General features: G+C 39.9%; 1 protein-coding gene across 2 annotated transcripts in view; it reads right to left on the reverse strand.

Annotated features, from left to right (window-relative positions):
• The window catches only part of LOC123311390 (netrin receptor UNC5C), a 191,263-nt gene that overhangs the window by 22,292 nt on the left and 146,096 nt on the right, over positions 1 to 22,875 (reverse strand). For both annotated transcript variants that reach the window (XM_044895293.1, XM_044895292.1), the window contains one exon: positions 22,207 to 22,392. In XM_044895293.1, coding sequence (XP_044751228.1) covers positions 22,207 to 22,392 — 186 coding nt within the window. The remainder of the gene's footprint in view (positions 1 to 22,206; positions 22,393 to 22,875) is intronic.

Genomic DNA, 22,875 nt, shown 5'->3' on the forward strand with positions numbered 1-22,875 from the left:
GGAGGACCACTGCTTTGTAAACAGCTGTCTTGGTCTTCAGATTGAGGTCGTGATTTTGAAACACTCTGTCCTTTAGCTTGCAGAATGCCCGTGATGCTGAATTGATACGGTTGTGTATTTCCGTGTCAAGGTTAGCACTAGTATTTATGAAGCTTCCCAAGTATTTGAACTGCTCGACCTGTTCTAGAGTTTCATCCTCCAGACTGATATCTGTTTGAAGGCTATCTGGCGGACTTACCAGGATTTTGGTTTTGTCAATTTTGAGTCTAAGGCCTAAAGCTTCGTATATATGTTTATAGGTGTCCAACATTATCTGCAGATCCTTTGGGCTGCTAGCGTTAAGTGCGCAGTCGTCTGCATATTGAAGTTCCGTTATAAACTTTGTACGGGTTTTTGCTCTGAGGCGCTTCAGTTTAAACAGGCCTCCATCACAATGCAATTAATACGCAATCTGGAATTAATACGTAAACAACTGCCAAAAATGATTGAATTTCAGTTTATTACTTTAAGAGAGTTTTGTTTGTTTTTATATTTTCGTTGTTATTCACTAACATAATTAATTGCAAATTGTTTTGTTCATCCCGTTCAAAATAAATTCCATTGGAGAGAGAGGAGTACAAGGAATGGGGAAAGGAGGAGCAGAAGGAGAAGGAGGAGAAGAAGGAGAGGAAAGGGAAGAAGGGGCAGAAGGAGAAGAAGGGGAAGGATAAGGAGAAGAAGCAGAAGGAAAAGCAGAAGGAGAAGAAGGGGGAGGAAAAGAAGGAGAAGAAGGAGAAGAAGAAGGAGAAGCAGAAGGAGAAGGAAAAGGAGAAGGTGAAGGAGAAGGAGAAGGGGAAGAAGGAGGAGGAGGAGAAGGAGAAGGAGAAGGAGAAGGAGAAGGAAAAGGAGAAGGAGAAGGAGAAGCAGAAGGAGAAGGAGAAGCAGAAAGGGAAGGAGAAGCAGAAGGAGAAGGAAAAGAATATGTAGTAGGTGGAGGAGAGGGAGAAGGGAAAAAAAGTATCCTTATGATAATAAAATCACTCCATATTCTTGACCATCAACCAGATGAATTAACCTAGTGGAATTAGTGGCTCTATTGCCCGATTGATTCGTCAGATCCAAGCAGCAATCGATGCTCGATATTTCCTCGGAGAATTATCCAGTCTCTTCATCGCGAAGGGCTGCAAAGTTTGTCGGCCCCCCAACGGTCCGCGCTCGCAACATCTGTCTTCGCTTCCGACCCGGTCCGGGGGCTACGCCAAATCATCCGGATAACGGAATAACGAGCTCCAGAATTCGCAGAAAACTCGCTCATTATGTATTGAAATGTAATTGGATTTGCGAAAATCGGGAGAATTCCATTATACGAGCCCGGGGCGCGCGCGTTCGGGTGTAGCTGCCGCTCCTCTGTATAATTGAAATTGTCTGAAGGACATCGCCTTATTTCCCAATTTCGGGACGCGTCGGGCACCTCATGCCTCAGCCTTGATCGTTGACTGAGCGCGAGGCATTTGCATTGTCCCCGGAGACGTGGAATGATGAACTTCGGGGGCCTTATTGAATAATACGGATACGGAAAGGATGATATTCGAAACAATTCGGATGGAAATCGGATCAGGAGAAGATGAAGTTTTCCCGGCGGATGCAGGAGAGAAAACATCGACTCCACGATCTTCACCATCTTGGTTCTGAAGCATCACGAGACGCTCGATCAATCCGGTTGAAATTCAAATCGATTTCGAATCAAATATACACGAATACGAGAATGTATTGATATCTGGTTAGCTTAGACCAGTTCCATGCATAAAAAAATATTGCGTTACCATAGCAACGAACAATAACTCATTAGAAGTGGAGTTTAAAGTTTGAGGTCGAACAAAGTGAACCAGAGTTACGCAATAAATTAAAAGAAAGAAGATGTCCACCGAAATTGTGAAAATCGAAAAATTGGAGTATTGAGCCATCATCAAGTATGCTCAACACCCTTGGGGATCAATATCCTTCATATGCGACCGTGAAAAATTGGACTGCAAGCTTCAAAACAGGTAAATTTTCTATTGAAGAGGATGACCGATCGGGAAGGCCAGTTTCTGTGTCAGACCCAGAAAATATCGATGCAGTTCATGACATGATTTTATCAGACAGTCGAATTGGGCTAAAACGGATATCTGAAGCAATGAATATTTCATAGGAAAGCGTTCATCATATAGTTCACGTCAATTTGGACATGAGAAAAATTGCTGCAAAATGGATCCCCAAATGTTTGAATGTTGACCAAAAGCGTGCAAGGGTAGAAGCACCGCGTTCGATCTGTACTCGATTTGAAAACGATGTAGACTTCTTAAACCGAATTGTTACTATGGATGAGACTTGGGTACATTTCTACGATCCAGAAACAAAGCACCATTCGATGGAATGGCGACACTCTGGTTCTCCAAGACCTAAGAAGTTTCGTGTCCAAAAATCTGCTGGAAAAGTTCTTGCTTCAGTTTTTTGGGATTGCTATGGAGTAATCATGATTAATTTTTTGGGTAAGGGTAAAACAATAACCGGAGATCACTATTCGACATTACTGACCACTTTACGGGAAAAAATTAAAGAGAAAAGACGTGAAAAGCTATCCAAAGGTGTTTTGTTTTTGCAGGACAACGCCCCTGCATACAAATCTCATGTTGCCATGCGAAAAAATTGTGATTTAGGGTTTGAATCACTAGAATACCCCCCTTATTCACCAGATTTGGCTCCATCTGACTATCATCTCTTTTCTCAACTCAAAAAAAGTTTAGAAGGTCGGAAATTTTCTTCCAACGCTGAGGTTATAAATGCTGTGGAGGTCTGGTTTGCAGAACAAGAAGAAACATTTTTTTTTAAAGGTCTAGAGACGTTGCAGGTTCGCTGTAATAAATATATCCAATTGAGAGGAGAATATATTGAGTAATAAAATATTTTGACATTGAAATTTTGATTGGTTTTATAGTAGGCCAAGAATTTTTCAATATATCCCCGTACTCATGAACATTAGAAACATATTTTTCATTATTATTATATTATATTGAACGTTGGAACAAAACTCAAAAGCGCCAAAGTCCAATACCTACCAGCCTCTAGATAAAGATGTACGGACATAAATTCTTCCCGATGTTACCATGTAGAAATCGACATTCAATATACGCTTATCAGGACTCAGATACGAGTTACTGAACTGGTCGACGCAGCTTATTATTTCTCCTATTTTCATTCGGAGCATTCGCCAATGCACACACACACGCATAGAGCATTGCCAATTAAAATGTTACGCCCCTTGAATTTATACATTATTTGATATAAGGCCTTTACAGCCGTAACCATGGGCTGTTACCTGCATGCCCGTACGTCTTTCTAATGACTACGTGGCGAGCAAAATGTTTTTTTTTGGTCCTCGGAAGGACATGCCGGTCTGATACGGATCCATGATTAAAGGTCGGTTCTTTTGATGTTTTTGTATCGGGCAGCGGATGAGTTATTTACGCGAATCGAATGACGTGTTTCTTTCGATTTGATACACGGTGTCGCAGAACCCGTGGTTGTTTGTAATGGATTGATTTATCACCTCGACGAACAGATCCGACAGAAATTATTTTCAGCGTCCGTTGCCTGGGGAACGGAGGAGCCTGTCGAGATGAAATGCCTTCTAGATTGGAAGCAACAGAACAGAAATCTTCCCCGATGTGTGACATCAATAATAACGATATTATTCCATCAGATTATTCACCATTAACAATGTTAATCATTTTTGTGCTCTAACAATATTTCTTCTGGTGTTGAAAGCATTCCGAACGAATGCCCCATGCAAGCCAATGGCGAGAGTGGGTCGAAAATCGTCTATTCACGTACCGGTCCATAAATATAATCTCGGATAATGCCTCAATGAGCTAAAAATCCTACGCACACTCGACGATATCTGGAAAAACAAAAGCAGCCCGAGGTCCGACCTGGGGCTCGTTGAATAGAGAGGAGTCGCGAATTGAAAACAAAAGTGAAGCGGAAAACATCAATGAAATTTGCAAACAAAGAAGGCCGAGATAGTTAATCTTGTCGCACCTTCGCATTGTGTCTCCGAGTTAAAGAGATAGATATCCTATTGTGGCTGGCGGTTGGTATCTCATGAAATTGCGCGATTATTATAATATGCTGGGCTGGATCATAGGGGGATAATGTGGGTTAATACCCAGAAAGCGAAAAATAAAAAACATACACAGTTTTAACTTTATACTTTACCCCAGGTATTCTATCGAATCAATTCAAGTATCGGCCGACAGAAAAACACAAACTTTGCGAGCCACCATATCCATTTCGACCAGCACAAAAGCACCCCTTTGTTGCGATTGCCACCCTGTCGCCTCGTCACAAATGAAAACTCGGTATGCAACGTCCGTCCGCTGCATGAAACGGATGGAGTAACCCTCGTCTCGCACGTGGGTCACGTAACAAACATTCACGGAATTACATATTCAATTTCGATATCAACATGCGAATTTTCTGCCAACCCTTCCCTCTCGGAATTCTGCGGGAATTATTCGCTCGATTTGTCGATGGATGAAAATCGCGATTTTTGAGGATGAGATCGTAGCTGAAAGGGGTGGGTTGTATGCTTTTCCTCGAGGATCATTTCTCTGTGAGTCAGAGGTCGAGCAAGCCAGTCATAGAACGAGAGCGACAACGAGTGAGTAACGAAAGAGTTAGGTTAGAGTGACCACGCGAGAGCGCAGAGAGCAGAGAGCTTAGGCGAAGGAGAGACCCAGAGAGTGATTGTGTGAGGGATAGACCATGTGAGAGAGAGAGTGCGTGGGAGCGACCGTGTGAGAAAGATTTAGTGACTAAATGAGTGGCTCAGTGGGTAACTACTTGAGTGAGTGATTCAGGATTTGAAAAGAAATTCTATATGTATTTTAAATGGATTATAAAGTCGATGGTCCATTTGTCGTTAGAGTGACAGCAGTTCTTAAAAAAGTGATTCCTAGTGAGAGTGCGAGTGAGAGAGTGACCGTGAGAGGAAGAGACCATGTGAGGGAGAGACCGCCTGACCAATGGACCGAGTGAGTGGGATACCGTGTGGGGGAGAGACCACGCGTAAGAGAGAGAAGAGGGAGAGCTTGAGAGAGTAACTGCGAGAAGAAGAGACCATGTGAGGGAGAGACCACGTGAGAGAGAGCGCGCGCATGAGAGAGTGATCGTGAGAGGAATAGACCATGTGAGGGAGAGACTGAGTGAACGAGAGAGGGACTACGTGGAAAAGAGTGCGCGTGAGAGCGACCGTGTGAGGAAGAGACCATGTGAGGGAGAGACTGAGTGAACGAGAGAGGGACTAAGTGGGAAAGAATGCGCTTGAGAGCGACCGTGTGAGAAAGAGACCATATGATTGAGAGACCGCCTGACCAATGGACGGAGTGAGTGTGAGACCGTGTGGGGAGAGACCAAGTGTGAGAGAGAGAAGAGAGAGAGAGTGACCGCGAGAGGAAGAGACTATTTGAGGGAGGGACTGAATGAACGAGAGAGGGACTACGTGGGAAAGAGTGCGCGTGAGAGAGTGACCGTGAGAGGAAGAGACCATGTGAGGGAGGGACTGAATGAACGAGAGAGGGACTACGTGGGAAAGAGTGCGCGTGAGAGCAACCGTGTGAGGAAGAGATCATGTGAGGGAGAGATCGCCTGATGGATGGACCACGCGAGTTAGTGACTACATGAATGGCTCAGTGGGTAACTACTTGAGTAAGTGAGAGTGTGAGTGAGTAATTCATCAAACGATTTGAAAGGAAATTCTATATTTTTGATGGATTAACATAAAGTCGATGGGACATTTGTCGTTAGAGTGACAAGACAGCAGTCCTTAAAAAAACTGATTCCTAATGAAAATAGGCAGAATATTATGACCGAATGAGAGAGGGAGCGCATGAGGGAAAGACTTATTGAGGTAAAGAGGGCGTGAAGGAGAAAGAGCAGGAGGCATAGAGCACATGAGGGAGTAAGCAAGTAAGGGAGGGAGTGCGTGAGTGCGAGAATTATTGAAGAAGACTACGTGAGTGAGAAAGCGATGAGGGAGACTGCGTGAGAGTGAAACCGCGTGAGGAAGTGACTACATGAGTGGCTCACTGGGTATGTTTTTGGGTGAGGGCGTATGTAATTCAGTACAAGATTTGAAAGGAAATTCTATATTTTTACTGGATTAGCATTAAAACAGCAGTCCTTGGAAAGGTGATTCTTGATGTAAATAAGCTGAATATTATAAATTCAAAACAGATCATATGGTTCACACAGAAATGAGTTTTTAAACCACGACACGTGTTTCGTTATCACAGTAGCATCTTCAGGTGGGTGAAAGTAATCCCATTTTCGTGAAAATGATTGTTTTCCATCAAGTATTGGCCACATATCAATCCAATACCTAAACAAAATGACGCAAAGTGATTCCTCCTTCGAGAAACTCAAACTTCACCAGGAAAATCTCTTCAACCAACTAGTTAACACACAACCACGTGTTAACTAGTTGATGACAAAGCGAATCAACATCAATGCAGGCGTATCCCGAGCCGCTAGTCGATCAAAGGTCCAACGGACAAAGAGCTCGGCTGGCGAACGTCCGCTCCGCAACAGACTGCGTCGCGACGCGGTAGAGTTTCCGCCGAAATTCCGCGAATTCCGCCGCCACCCCTCGATTGTCGTCCTTAACGACCGTGACGCGTCCTTCCACCCAACCGACAGACAGGCCGGGGGACGCTGTATACGAGAATTCGGCGTGGAGGATTTTTGGCACGTGGATTTATGCGGACGCTGCTTTTGCGGCCCTCTCGCGTGATTTATTTTCCGCAGTCGAGAGTCGGCGGTAGCGGCGTACATGTAGTAGGTATTTAGGGGTTGCGAGGAGTTTGCCTCAATTGAAAAAAAAGTTTTTGGAGGTCGATGAATTATCGCGAGCGCTTGGACGATTAGGCCGGTGGAAAATGAGGGCTTGATTCAATGAAATTACTTGGATATGATTGAAATTGAACATCACATATATGTTCCTTGATAAGACAATTTTCATAATACAGGGTGAGTCTTTGACTCTTACAAATATTTCAAAAGTAGATTCTTAAGGTTAAAAGAAACACTTTTTCCTTTACCATTTTTTTCGAATCGGCTCGGTTTAAAAGATACAGGGTGTTGAAAAACCATAAAAAAATGTTATTTTTAGTTGTATCTCAAAAACGGTTTTATCGAATGGAATGAATTTCGGAATATAGTTTTTCATTTATATTCATTCATTGCTGTATCCCGTTACCGGGAATGAATCTACAAAAAGACGAAAAAAGGGAAAAAAGAAAAGAAAAAGAAAGGAAAAAAAAAGGTGCGAACAGACTTATAATTTTTCAGGGCTAATTGCAACTGTGTGCTCTCCTGTGACTGTAGAGACCCAACCGTGACCTATATATCCTACCACACTCCAGGCATGGATAGTCACCAACCAGATCTGGCCGCCGCTGTATCCTTCTCGAGTCTCCATTATAACTGTGTACCAAAGACCTCCACTGTGACCTGTCTAACGCTAGTTGTTCCCAGTTATGATAGGCAATAACTGATTTTAGGGATTGATGTAGTGTATCCTTAAACCGCTTGTACTGGCCTCCTGGTTTCCGGGCTCCCTCAGTGAATTCGCCATATAGAGCTATTTTGGGGAGTCTTGTGTCTTCCATCCTCAGAATATGGCCGCTCCCTCTGAATCGGGCCCTCGTTACTTGAGTCTCAATTGTTGTACAACTCGCTCGTTGCAAGACTTCTGCATTCGAAACTTTGTGGAACCATCTGATGTGCATTATCTGTCTTAGATGACGTTGTTGCGTTTGTTCGAGCTGTTTAATATGTCGCCTGTAGGGCGTCCAGCTTTCGCTTCCGTAGAGGAGCGTTGGGAGGACCACTGCTTTGTAAACTGCTGTCTTGGTCTTCTTGAGGTCGTGATTTTGAAACACTCTCTCCTTTAGCTTCCAGAATGCCTGTGATGCCGAATTGATACGGTTGTGTATTTCCGTGTCAAGGTTAGCCCTAGTATTTATGAAGCTTCCCAAGTATTTGAACTGCTCGACCTGTTCTAGAGTTTCATTCTCCAGACTGATATCTGTTTGAAAGCTTTCTGGCGGACTTACCAGGATTTTGGTTTTGTCGATATTGAGTCTAAGGCCTAAAGCTTCGTATATATGTTTATTGGTGTCCAATATTATCTGTAGATCCTCCGAGCTGCTAGCGATAAGTGAACAGTCGTCTGCATATTGAAGTTCAGTGATAAACTTGGTACTGGTTTTTGCTCTGAGGCGCTTCAGGTTAAACAGGCCTCCATCAAATCTGAATCTTATCCCAACACCTCTTACGGGCGTACTCATGTCAGCAATTATTATCGACACAGCTATGGCTATATGATGAATCTTTGTCGAACACAAGATATCACCCACGTCTTCCAGTTTCCTCATTATGACCATTATGTAGAATAAAAATACCAGAAATTCATAGAACCCAACTCTTGAAACTAAGTTGGACGCTGTCTAATAAATATTTGAACGTTTTGTAAAATAAAAGTATTCTTCATATTTTCTCGTATAATGCGCCATTTTCGAGTAATTTGGTGTGAAATTTGAAAAATTGGGGACTTTGGCTGAATGCAACTCTTTTTAAAAGATCCACAGATATGTAGTGTCACAGATTTAGCTAGTTATTCTGAAAATAATTTTGTTCCTCCAGGGTGGGGCAGAGTTCATTATGAAAACTTGAAATGGTTATATCTTTTTATCAGGGCCGAATCGGATAAAATACTATAGGAAAAAAGTGTTTCTTTTTACCTCTAGAATCTACTGTTGAAATATTTGTACGAGTCAAAGACTCGCCCTGTACGTTTAATTGCTTCTTTGTGTACTCCTCAGAAAGACTGAAGCTGCCTCTCCCATTTCATTTGAATTTGATTTTTGATTTGTAGATTTGTTCAAACCAAAGTGAGAAAATTTTCCATACAATGTGCCCCGATCGTTTTTGTCTATAGTTCTTGGAGTTCAACCATTTTTAGAATATAGAAAAGGCTCATTCGAGAGCTACCCTCATTCAAACATTGTATCAAGTATTTATTTTCTACGAACACGAGGCGAAGCCTTATCATTCGACGACAGAGCTGGGAATATTGTATTTCCCCGCCTTGACGAATTTTCCGCATAATTTGGGCTGTTTGCCGAGGCCTTCCCGTCATGAATTCGCTGGAACACGCAAGCACCGTCGAAAGTTATCAATTAATAAAGCAAACATGCCGCTTTGATGTATGAAGTACGCCCTTGGGCAGGCTTATCCGCCTTTAAACTAACCAGTTCAAACAATAGGGGTGGAAAGAGAGAAGAAAGACTATCGAAGTCATAAACTTATCGGATCCTTCATTGTTATTTATTGAGGTTTGATGAAGCAAATTTCCCCGGTGATAACGACGATACGACCAACGAATTCTCCACCAAATAAGACTGCCACGCGACAAAACAACCAGGGACCTAAGCTTCAATGATGAAGAAGCTGAATATAAGAAAAAACGCCCTGTTGTCAACCCCTAAAAACGGAGGGAAGTCACGTTTACCCTCGCGAACATCCAGTTCCGCTATCGGCCGAATGAATAGGTTGAGAAAATGAAGTAATCACAGAATATAGGAAGGAAACAGGACACAATACATCCAGTCATCAGCATTAATATCTCCCAATTCGGCTTCATATACTGAATGGCTTGTTCCAACACGAAAATATTAATCTTTCAACAACGGATTCGTGAATGATTAAAGCGTCCCTGGATTCTTGATTTGGGGTGACGAGGGAAGTAGGGGTTCGACTTGGAGCGAAATAAAACATTCCAGATTTCTCATCCGAAATGCCGAATTCTACATGGTGACGGTGAAAGCAGTGGTGTTCTATGAAAGTTGCCGATTGCCCATTGCAATAAAAAACACTACCTTCTTTCAGATATTTTGGTTCGTTTTTAGCGATGATAACCTTTGGAATTGAGTAACAACAAAAATTATAACCTTTTTGGAGTTTTCAAAGTTCACGACTCCAAAATTGCAACGTTTACAATCCTCAGAAAGGATCTGTCGATTAAGGAGTTACGAGGTAAAAAATAATGATTACATGAACAAGATTCAGTTCATTTATTTTGGTTGGGTCTCAAAATATGAAGTTGTTCTTTCACACTCGAAGTTTTAGGACATCAGAATATGATGTCGATTAAAATTTATTCTGGGAGGATTCTGCATTTCTTAATAAACTTTTTAGGGTTTTCACTCCCAATCTCTGAAACAAAATCAATTAAAAATGAAATCGATGATTTGCTCCTGCGTAAATTCTTGCACTAATTTGTCAGGAGCAAATTAACTAGAAAAAATTGTTGCCTGACAATGAACTGAAAATAAATAAAGTTGAAATTATAATTTTATGTGGACAATTGATGTCAAACAAAAGCCACAATTCAGAAGATTTTCAAAAATAGATTTTTCGTCTGATGAAGGAGTCTGATATAGACTCCGAAACGTTACCACATAAAATTATAATTTCAACTTTATTTATTTTCAGTTCATTGTCAGGCAACTATTTTTTCTAGTTAATTTGCTCCTGACAAATTAGTGCAAGAATTTAAGCAGGAGCAAATCATCGATTTCATTTTTAATTGATTTTGTTTCAGAGATTGGGAGTAAAAACCCTAAAAAGTTTATTAAGAAATGCAGAATATGATGCCTTGAATTCAGCAACCTCCTCTGATATTCTGTTGATATAACTCCAAATATTCCAGTATTAGCACATCTAAAAATTCTCCGACTTTTATGATTCTCACAACTTGAGGCTAACAATCGAAATTCGCCATCTAGGGGAAACTTTCGCAGATTTATAAGCAATTGGGAATCTATCAATGGCCAATTTCGGAACATCACATATTCCGCCAAACTTTTCCCATCTCGAGTACAATGAAAACCCTTCGGGGCGCCATTCATACATCCCCAATAACGGCGCCTATGGCCGATCCCGGAAACCGGAGGGCAGGAACGCACCGGAAATCGTCTTCCATAAGGACCCTTCGCGTCTGATATTCTGATTATTTATTATTGCCGCAGTACAATGTGGAAAGTACGGTCCCATTGTATACGGGAGCTCAAGGTTCTTTTATACCTCTTCTCATCTCTTTTATTACCTCTGTGCTGTCGTCTAATACGTTTTTTCGACAATAATAAAGGAATTTCCATACCCGCCTCATCTTTTATTAATTCGCATGTAATAAGAAAATGTTCAATCTTGTGCGGAAACTAATGGGAGGAAACCCTTACGTCAAGGGCAGGTACTTCAAATAAAGCTCAATAAAACATATTTTTTTCGTAACAAGGGATAAAAATATTGATTGACTTTGACTTGGAATCTATTCGGAATATGGCCCCAAAGATCGATAATCAATAACCCTCTCGAAATTAACGTTAACCGTTTCATCAGCAGGGAGCCAGGGGTGATAGGACAAAAACCTTCGGTCCCGTACAAAGAGGCAAAGACAATATGGGCGGTTTTAAGGCCATAAATAAAATTGACCGATGTCGGTGGAACCGCGGGGCATTGCCGATAGATTCCACCTTTTTTCGGGGTTTTCATGGGGCCATGAATCAGGGGAAATGCGTATGACAACAGTACGGCCCGTATAAACCTCCCCCAAGCTCATGCATAGGGATGTATCCCTTTCGGACTTTAGGTACGTGCATATCCAAGATCCCTATCGGTTTTTACGGTTTCACCCAATACGGTACAGAAGAAAAGAGGGAAAATGATTGGATATAGAATTACCACGTAGGTTAAGAAATGTCTGGATCGATACTTCAATGTCTTGGGGAATTGATGACGAGCTATCCATATTGGTGGACTTCGACATTCGACACTTTCATTGAAATATGCCGGATTTGTTTGTTATTGTGGCGGAGGGAACGAAACCAGATACTTTCTCGAAAGAAAATTCATTCCAGTATCTTGTTCGGATTTATCGAAGGAATAATAATTGATTACAGATTACAGGCGAATTCGAATTAATCATTCTAGTTCTATGAACTGAAAAGTCTGGAAAACCTTTGCATTAAAACAAGACTTGTGTCAAAGGTTGTTAGGTAGCAAGACCCAGTCCAAATGTTTCATTTGAAGGCCACCTGAACATAATTATATGACGTTTATGCTGCATGCAGTCCTTTGAAATTAACTGTCGCCTCAAGTGTTTCTCCTTCGAGGAATCTAGCAATGAGCTTGGAAATTTTTCTTCTGTTCAGTGTAGAATCCTTCATTTAAACAGAAACAACCTGTGGTATGATGTTAAGTCAATTCCACGTTTTATTCTCAGCATTGCTTGCAATTTTGAATAGAGGACGGGAGTGAGAATGATTCATAACACGTTTCTTTCACTGATTCATCGACAATTTGAGTCTGTTCATCCCCAAAATATATCTTAAACTTTCGATATTACGAATATCTGTATATCTCTGTGTCCAATCGTGAATGCCTAACTCGGGTTTGTCAGGCGTTTATTGTCCCAGTCGCTAGCGACACTTTGCGGGCGGGAAAAAGAACTCTGCTGTTGAATTATTGTATAAATCAAAATGAAACCCCTATTCGGAAGAACTTTCAGAATAAAGGGAATTCAATCTGATATAAGTCACTGGTAAAACACGACGCTGGATTATTTCATGTATGTTTGGCGGTATGTTCTTCCCCCTGGTGGATGAGGCTTCCTTACGGGAAGCCCCCAGATAAGCCCGCATCCCGAAAAATTCTGGTGGAAACCGAAGCCAGAAATAACCGCCTCCTCCTCGCCGAGAAGTTCCAGGGAGCGAGTTAATTTCCGATACCGCAAACTCTCATTTCCAACCGTACAAATATTGCAGTTTCCAACAGTTGGCGCGCGTGTTTTGTTTGCCATCGAAACTGGCGAAAAGCGCAACAATTCCGGACTACGGGAACATCCAGGAAATGAATATAATTCCATCTATTTGTGGGAGGAATATAAATTGAATTGGAGGCACGGAAAGCGTCGCCATTAAACCGTATCCAAAGTTCTGGGACGATCCATCAACGGGGAACCGGGAGAGCACGTATGGGATTCGTATAATAAATCTGCAAAACGACGCGGTTTCAAGACCGAGTTGCGGCGGCATATCTCATTTTGCTTCTAATGAAGTGAACTTTCATCGCGGGCGGTTCTCATCAACAGATGTTCCAGCCGCGCACATGGCGTCCGTCGCCGATGGTTTCCGATTTTTCGTGATTTATTTCGGAATTCCTCCGCGAGGCAGCTCAGGTTGGGGGGGCTTAGAAACCACGAAATCTAGAAATGGGGAATTCTCCTGAATTTGGGTTATTACAGCATATGCATAATTATGAGTTTCATTTATGAATTTTTCGAATGCACCGCGGAAACTATTCAAAATCATTCTTCAAATATGAGGTTTCAAAATTTAAATCGCTTCGTTTCTAGTTTACGATTTGGCAACAGCGCCTACTAGAAAATCAAAGGAAGAACAATGGTTTGCTTATAAAATAACAGCTGTTGATGTACAGCCATCATAAGGCGCGTACTCACTGGCGAGCCCCAACAGCACCCAGCCATAAAAATCCCATAAAATTTTACGACCTTCCTCGTTCGTCCCAGACTTCATAGACAGCCATCTTCGTCTATCTCATCAAGATAGTGCATTTGTTGTCCTTTATTATCAACGCATATTTCAGTCGATGTTGCCAACTTGTACAATAGAAACGAAACGCTTTAAATTTTAAATACCCATTTATATTTTTCAGTTTTAAGTACTTAAGTACGGTTGACATGGTTATTTCAAAATGTGACGCTTTAACAAATATTAAATTTCCTGACACTGTGTATCGATAGAGTAGGGAAACAGTCGAGTGAGTTTCAAGGACTTGCCATCCCAAACCAGCCTAAGAGATAAGAGCAAGTTATTTCTGCACGAGATGGGGCATTCGTACCAATTTTCCTCAGAATATCATTAGATTTTTCAAAATCAAAGACCATCGACAACGAAATTCCTGACAGATATCGATGATCATAGAAATTCACTGGTTTTGACATTCGATGTCAGTTTGCGTCGTTAAACGTCAGTCTGGCGATAGTGACGTTGGCGTTAATCATAGAGCGCGGTTGGATACATCGATTCTTACTCTTTTTGGCCTCGGTATTTATGAATTATTGCTTTTTTGCCTATCAGTAATCTATACTGTATTCACATTTATTTTAGCAGTCGGTTGGCCATGGAATAATTTTATCAAGTTTTTGTAACTAGAACGGAGTAAGGTTGGCACTCATGAAATGTCGTTAATGTCATAACGCCGTTGCCACAACTTATATCAATTTTTATTACGAAAATGCCGAAAGTGATTGAAAAAAGAGACAGGGTTTCAAGAAGTGCTATTTAGAATTCTGGTCCGCTCATTCGAATAGTTATACCCTGACCTGATATTCTAAAATCTACAATACGTCAGACAGTAGCGAACATATTCAATGTAAAATGTAAGAGAATTCATATAATGTTTCATCTGTCTTAAGGTACCAATAAATACCTAATTATTATTATTATATCAATGTATTAAGATGAACAGCCACAAATACGAGCCAGTTGTCCTGTTAATTGTTTATTCCTGTGAAATTTTTGTTCAAAGGTGAAGTTCATCTTGACTTTTGTTGATGATTTTTGTTGAAGAATTTAACATTTTTGTAATTATCTGTTGATTTTTTCGAGATATACCCATTCCCAACCACTGCATCATATGTATTTTATCTTCGGGTTAATATTTTTGATATCTACAACTGAAGTAACGTATTCAAACTTTAGCCAAAGAAGATAACGAACATTAACTCTCTTCAAGCTAGTGCATATTACGATATTATACTGATCTCTTGTATTTTCCATGCAAATAACTGGATTTGGTATGCCTTCAATCAGTTTGTATAAACTTCAGTTATGTTAGTCACATATTTTCCGAAGAGATTCGACATTGTAAAATACGTAAGAACAGAAACTTTTAGGTAGAAGGGGCAACATAGCGTTGATTTAAAACCCAAAAATGTTTTGACAAGCGTCATAACCTCACATTTTCGTACTATACAGAGTGAAATGTGTCAAATTTCCATGGCCAACCGACTGCTAAAATAAATATGAATGGAGTATAGTATTATGCTCCATTCATTCGGCCGGCCATAATTTCGACGCCGAAAAACCGAAAAACGCGGTTTTGCCGCACGAAATAACGGAATATTCACCGTTCGCGTCGGACGCATCATTCGGACACGTGTGTAACCAGTACGTTTTAATTAGCGAGAACTCCTGGCAGCCATTCAGCACCCTCAACGTTTCAGCGCATCGGGAAATCACGCCGAAATGATTTAGGAGGCCGTTTATTCATCCGGACGCGCACCGGAAACACGAATCAAACTTTATTAAATTCGTACCGTCGAGTTTCTGTTTTGATGACTGGCCGGAGTTTGTAAATAGTCCCGCCGAAATATGATAAACATAATCATTAATTTGGTGGCCGCGGCCGCTCTAGCTTTTCGGTGTAGTTTTTGTTCTGCGTTGCAGGGAGAGAAACAGGGGTAGTTATGAATTTGTTGACGTCAGCAGAGAAGTAATTTCGGAAAATTCATTTTATTCGAACCACAGCTGCTCACCACACAATAATTTTCGAACGAGATTTTGAGGTTTGTGACATTAGACAAAAAAATTTAATTATCAGCAACTAGTAGGAGAAAGATAAACAAAAAGCGGTACGACAATCAAAATGTTCAAAACAACTTGGATCAAAAAGGCCTGTAGAGTCATTCGGGGTAACTGAGCGCAGTGGGTAAGTGTGCGCAGTGCGTATATCTCGACTATGCAATGTATGAAAGAGGGGTTCATTTGGGTGAAGCAAGGGCGCAGAATCGCCAAATTCGCTCTTCATAGGAGTGCGCCGTGCGACGTTTCGTTAACTTTTTATATGCAATCAATCAAATTCACTAGTTTTCTTGTTAATTTTTAGCATCTCTGCAAATTCTGCCAGGTCCAAGTTCCGAGTCCGACAGTGTTAAACAATATTTTATTCGATCATGCGCATATTTATCTAAATATATAATAAAAAATTTTAGGTTCTCTTAGCTGCTCAACTCTATAAGAACGTCAATTCAAATTTTGGCATTATATGGGCATTAGTTCAGTGAGGAATAAATTATGACATTGTTGATTTTCTTGGTTAAGACTTGATCAATATTGTCCTATTTGTTCAGAAAAATATGAAGAACCACCAACAGGGGAATGTATCAAGTGTTGTGTTCACCAGGAATGGTGGCACGAACAATAATGCAGTGCTTGTAAAAAGGCGCTTCTGTATTGACAATAAACAGCATTTCTCTAATATTGTAACATTTTGATGACATTATTTTGTAATTTGTTTTGGTTGTGTGGTTCACTAAGCACTGCGTTCACTTACCCAGTGAGGGTGCGCACACTTACCCGCAATACGGGGCATGTGAACGCACTCCGACTTTCACTATAAAATGTTTTTTTGCGGAAAAAGAACGTTTTTGTTTGTTTGCCTTTTGATGTTTTTTTTAAAGATTAGATCTATCTTATGAATATGTTTTAATTTTCCTAGCTTCAACATTTGAAACAGGGTATGGCTAGAAAGGCAAAAGTGCGCACAGTTGCACCGAATGACTCTATGTTTCTGCAAATGGCTCTCAAATTGATATTTTAACCACTCTTAGGGTCTTAGTAACACATTTGAAACACGAGATGGCGTTCACATCACTTTAGTAGCTTTGTTTACCATCTTTTTACTCTATAATCTTTGGGTATGGTGATTTGGCTGGTGTAGATTCAAGTCACTACAAACAAGTGTTTCTGTCCTCAACACTAGAAGAAAGGTATTTTCCATCATTGACAGAGAAAGCAATCTCCAGCTGGGTCGCGGAAAATCATAAATTCACAGTGGACACACATATTTCAAGTTGAACTGATGGCGTTATAATATGAGTCAATCTTCCTCCATCTATGGGGCTCTTCACAAAACTGCACATAAATTGAAAACTCGACGCCCACCTCATGAATGATGCATCGGCAGCAATCATCGGCGAGGGCCGATTAAGTGGCGATTAAGTGAATAGGCATTAAATCGAAGCGGAGGGGATGAAGAAGCTTCGACTCCAACTTTTTCGAGGGGTTTCCCCTGGGCCATGTGTGAATATACAATTGGGCAATTAGAGGGCAATCAGCGAGAACAATTCCCTAGACAAGATCTATAATATATCTAGTTATCCACGCCTCATTTGTTACTTTCAGTCGAGGAACGGCGGGAGAATTGTTACGGTTGTTCGTGACACCAGAGTGAAATTACCGAGATGATTCATTGGGTACTTTGCTGCAAACACGGAGCATTTTTGGAGAGTTTCAGACGAAGGTGGCTGAGTGTGTGGACAACTTTCGTGAACTATTGTTCTTTCAAATTGATGGATTCTGCGAGCACCGTACCTACACAGGGTTGGTTCCCGATGAATAAAAGAAATTCTTCCGCATTTCTCGACACCATAAATATTCTGAATGATGGCCAGTACTGCTGGAGATAAACGAAGAGAAAGTTCAGCATTTAACAGGACCAGTTTATTTTGAAGCCACACGAATATCTAATCATTTCATTCTGCATATGTGTCTGTCAATAAATAAAAGAAATTTTAGGACTTGATTCTTGAATACAGCCTCCAAAAAGTGATTTCGAAAAAAATTCACATCAAGGAATCAAGTCCTTAAGTCCCTCGCATTTATTTACAAACCATGTTGATAAAATTACATGATCAACATCGGAATTTACAGTTCAACTGTGTGCTATTTATTTTTCTTTCTTTCTACTGTAGGAGAGATTTTTGCAATTAGATGGTCCTCTGTCTAGTATTTTTTTTAAATCTTGGCATAATTTAAATTTATTGGATTTATGGAGGGTGAGTAATACTTCAGAACGTGTTAGCTTGATGATGAGTTTGTTGAAAACTGAATTGATGCTCTACATACGTGGAATGAAGATCTTCACTGAATTTTTGGTAACATTTTGAAAGTTAGGAAAAACCATTAACTTGACTAAACGGCTTTCCGTCAATTCGCCTTTCAACTCTGCCAACATATTACAATACAGTATTTTCTTCTGTTTCAGCTACCACTCAAAAATCTAAGAAAAGGATTGTGAAAAAAATATTTTGAAGTAACACTTTTGACAGTGGAACTTTTCTTCTTCTTTTTCTTGATGCTCATTCTGTAATTATCCCAGTCTCCACTCGTTTCATTTTTGAGGGAATATCTCATCGTTGAGGATTGATAAATGAAAAAGACCTAAAGAGAAAAATTATTTATCATGCCTGAGAAGAAAAAGGCATTTACCTACAGGAACTTTAAAATTAAAATTTTAATTAATTATTTCAGATTGATCCTAGAGAATATCGCTAGAATTCACACATAAGATTCAACATCGTTAAAAAAGTACTATCGGTCATGATGCCTTAGGAATGTTTCGCTACGTTTCTGGGGATCTGTGCTGAAAAATAAAGAGGCTTTGTGTGGTTTTATTAACCTGAATTTTTCATTTTACGGGACAAATGATTTATTACAGGCTTTACGGGATTATTCATTATGGGGCAACATATAATTTTTCGGTTAACAGCGGTGGTTTTTTTATGATTCGGTATAATTTGATGGCGTGGAGGTTCTGTTTCCATACTTCTTTTCAGCCAATCTTATTTTTTACCACAAATATTCGGGGTTTACTGTTCTAATTATTCGCGTTTGACATCAGGAGATGATGCGTTAAATTATGTCAGTAAGTCAACATGCTCAACCAGCAAATAGGTGTATTTGAGCAGGTATTTTTATTTGCGTAAAATATGGCTGGATGGAGCTTGTTGATCGTAAACATAAAATATGTTTGGGTATCATCTTTTATTAACAGTAACAGTATTAACAGTGTTGCCTTTTTTCACCATCTTTTTGCTAAACGCTATAAACAAAACGATTCATTTGGTCAAACTAACGTTATACTGAACGTTATACCTGAAGAAAACTTCAGCATGGGCAACTAAAAGAAGGGGTTCTTGTCTGTCATTCTCACCATCATAAGTGTCAAGAGATTTTTCTACATTTTTTGAATCAAGGCGAGTTTTTCATCACTTTTTCCTTGCACTTTAGTATCGTTGTGATATCTAGGTACAAGAATCCTCCATATGAAAAGACCCAGTGAAAATTCGAAACCCATCGAAAGTCACATTGGCAACAATGTAGTCGATGGCTCACATGTGGCGCACGAAGGGTGCCATTACTCTCACGTGGAGGAGTCAGGGGTCGAGCTACAGGAGGCAGATATTGTCGGTGTTCTGTGTGGTTGCCGTGGCAGCTAGAAAACGCCGTTTCTATGTTGCAGATCGAATGTGGGCAGATATACGTGATTTGTGGGCTTAGATTGACAAGCGAATTCACCTTTTTTAGGATGAATTTCTTTCAAGGAAGTGTTCAAGAGGCTCAAAGAAGATCCCCTCAATTTTCGATAGTATATCCTTCAATATAATAACAAATAACTAACCATAATGGATAAAAACACTCATATCCAGTCGGGAAAAGGTAACCTGCCAATAGAACATCTGCTATTTCCATTATTTTACGCAACAATCATCACATTGAGTTCAGCCGACAGTTACAATTAGCATTGGTAGTACATTTTTTATAAATTTCATTCCATTAATCAGAGAAATGTTGAAAATCATGAATGATGAGTTTTTAATGAAAATGTAATGCAGGCCAACTATTTCGCACTAATGAACTTCATTTGGGCTATGAAATGGTTCGCCAATTTTTAATAACTACCTCTAATTAATGCAGTGATATCAAAGCAAACTCTACAACATTTTCGTTAACTCAACAACAATAAGTTTTAGTCTGTATTTGATGGGTATAACATCCGGTTGCATTTTCGAACTTTTTTGGTTCTCGTAAGAAACAAAAACTGAATTTAATTCTCGGTAAAAAATTTAATCATTGTTTGGGTGCAGTTCGAATAAAAAACTTCAGCTGGTTATCTGGAAACATACTTCAGACTGAACGAGCAGAGGGCAAATCAAGCCAAGACTGGGAATTTATAGAACTGGTCGGACATTCGAACTAATTTGCATACAAGCTGATAAGGCTATTTACTTTGACAAGAAAGATACCAAACAGGAATCAGCGGAAACAGAGGAAGTGGGGCTTGGTGTTCTGAAAATCGGGTTATTTTCCAGTTTTCTAATGTAGATGTTTGAAAACGCTCCACAGATTGAATATTTTATGTGAACCCTTAACAAAAAAATCCACTCCATACATAGGTATATCTTTCGTGTTGCATTTATGATGAGATTTTCATCACGGTCAATAGTAGATGGAGATCGGAGAGTGTTTTAGTGACCCTTCATATTACAGATGGATATTTCGCACTGTACGTAGCGCAATCGAATCTGTGTGCATCAAACATTTCCGATTCACATGCAAATCCCCGCTTTATCATTCCACGCGAGGGGAGATCTGTAGAATTTTCAAATAACCGAAATACATATTCAAATATCACGAGTCCCAGCATCAATCTTGCATGAAAGCGTTCGTCAGCATTCATCATTGATGCTGCGCCTCACTATAACCTCGCATCCCCCCGATCTGTACTATCTTGGACTGTGAAATATTCAGAAATGGTAAAATACCAACATGCTGACTGAGTGGATGCTCAAATGGAGAAAATTCGGACGTATATTTGGAGTCCGACGACATGAAAGAGGCCGACTATTTGAGGGGGAGTAATTAGTGATGGACAGGGTAGAACAGGGTGGAATTTAGAATGAAAACAACCAGCTTTCAATTGGGGAATTTAGGGGGGATGATAACTGGCAATGGGGGAAGTAATGAAGTACGGTCAAATAGAAACTGAGGCCACATGTGCTCGTGGAGATTATTTGATTGATGCACACCCTCTCCAAAGTGTCAAAATTGGAAAGTAAATGGGAAATCTGAAATTATACTCGACTTTATCGGGATTCGAATATCGAGCGGAAATATATACGCCGTCAAGATACACTGAGCACTTGATGAGAGCTATTTCCCCAATGATGCAAGATTTAGTAAAAAAATTACCTAAAATGGAAGCAAAACCTAATGTAGAATAAGATATAGAATAGGATACTTTCATGAAATTAAATTTTCAACGACGGTTTATTATTTGAACAACTGATTATTGTGGTATTAATATATGCAGGTACAAATTTTATTTGCATCTCTGTATTCTTGAATTTTTAATAGACATTGTTCTAAACTGAATTTTTTATTGAATAAATTTTTGGTGAAACTGAAATTTCCTCGCGGTACGGACCTGAATGACACAGAAATAAATGGAGAAGAACAAGAACCAATACTCATTAACATTTCCACACTTCTGTGTCATAAACCCCGGTGCCCAACCACGTCCATTGTGGTCTAAGAGCTGAAACATCCGAATATCGATTGGATCCCTCCTGATTCCGATGGGGTCAATTTGGTGCAATGAGCCGATTTAATTAACGATCACCGGAAATTATAAGCACGCCCTTCTCGTGAATATTCATGTTGAAAATCCCAGTCTCTCGAGTTTAGGTATTGGTCTTCAAATTTTTGATATTTGTGTTGAAATATTAGAATTCTTAGATGAATTATATGGAATCACAGATAACAAAACAAAATAGTTGGCCTTGTGTCCTATATGGAAGGACCCCTACTAGAGTATTGAAAGTGCGTCCCCTAAACGGTGGAGTTGTCAAAATTTTCCCACAGTAGGACCGTGCCAACCAGGTACATCATCCTCCCGATCTTCATTTATCTCTCACAGTCGGATCTGTACTCAGTATTATGTATTGTGAATTTAGGTTCCATGTGCCCAGTTCTCCGAATACTAGCAATAAATATTATGGTACATTGAACGAATTGTTCATTACGAAATTAAAAATCCCAAGACTGAAGAGAATTTTCATATTTTTACGTAAAAAAATCCAATCGACGTATTTTGTTGATGTAGGCAACCAAAAATGTTCAGTGAATTCGATTGTCATCAAATCCCATATGTTGACACACTTGATAAAACTAGCCACGTGGTAAGTTCATGAATTCTTACCTTCTTTCACTCGTGTCAGTTCCGTAGATTTGCAAAGTTCCGATGTGCAGGGAGCTGTTTGGGTGTCCCTCCCATTACAGTTTTTTCTGCCAGCTCCACTTCCAGGTATGCACTGCCTCTTTCTGATTTTTATACAGTCCGAATTGCATTTCGACCAGTCGGACCATGTTGACCAGCGGGCTGGTTCTAAGAAAGGAGTAGAAAATATAAACGACAAAGGAAAAACACAACCTGAGAAAAACTTTTTGTCGCACACACACATAAACACAAAATACGTTTCAAAAAATTATGATTATCAAAACACTAAATATAATATATCACATGCACTATCAGATTTGCGGAAATCCAGAGTGGAAATTGTATTCTGTTATGAAGAAAATGTGGGTTTCTCGATGTAGGTATTCATTTCCTTATACTCTCTACATTTATTTTCACCTATAATATCATTTCTCTTATTCTGTCTTCAGTACCGTTGGGATCCACAATAAAATTTAATTTATCATTGACCGATGACCGATGTATCATGAAATTACAAAATTCATTCCTAAAAAGTTGTTTCATAAAAACATGCTCTCAGTTAGTGCTCAAATATTATTCAAAATCTAAAAAATTCATGCGAAGATTGACACTTCGAAAAACATGCATCCCACACTGTGTTCGTTGAATAAT

This window comes from Coccinella septempunctata, chromosome 4 (genome assembly GCF_907165205.1).
Source record: "Coccinella septempunctata chromosome 4, icCocSept1.1, whole genome shotgun sequence".
NCBI classification, from domain to species: domain Eukaryota; kingdom Metazoa; phylum Arthropoda; class Insecta; order Coleoptera; family Coccinellidae; genus Coccinella; species Coccinella septempunctata.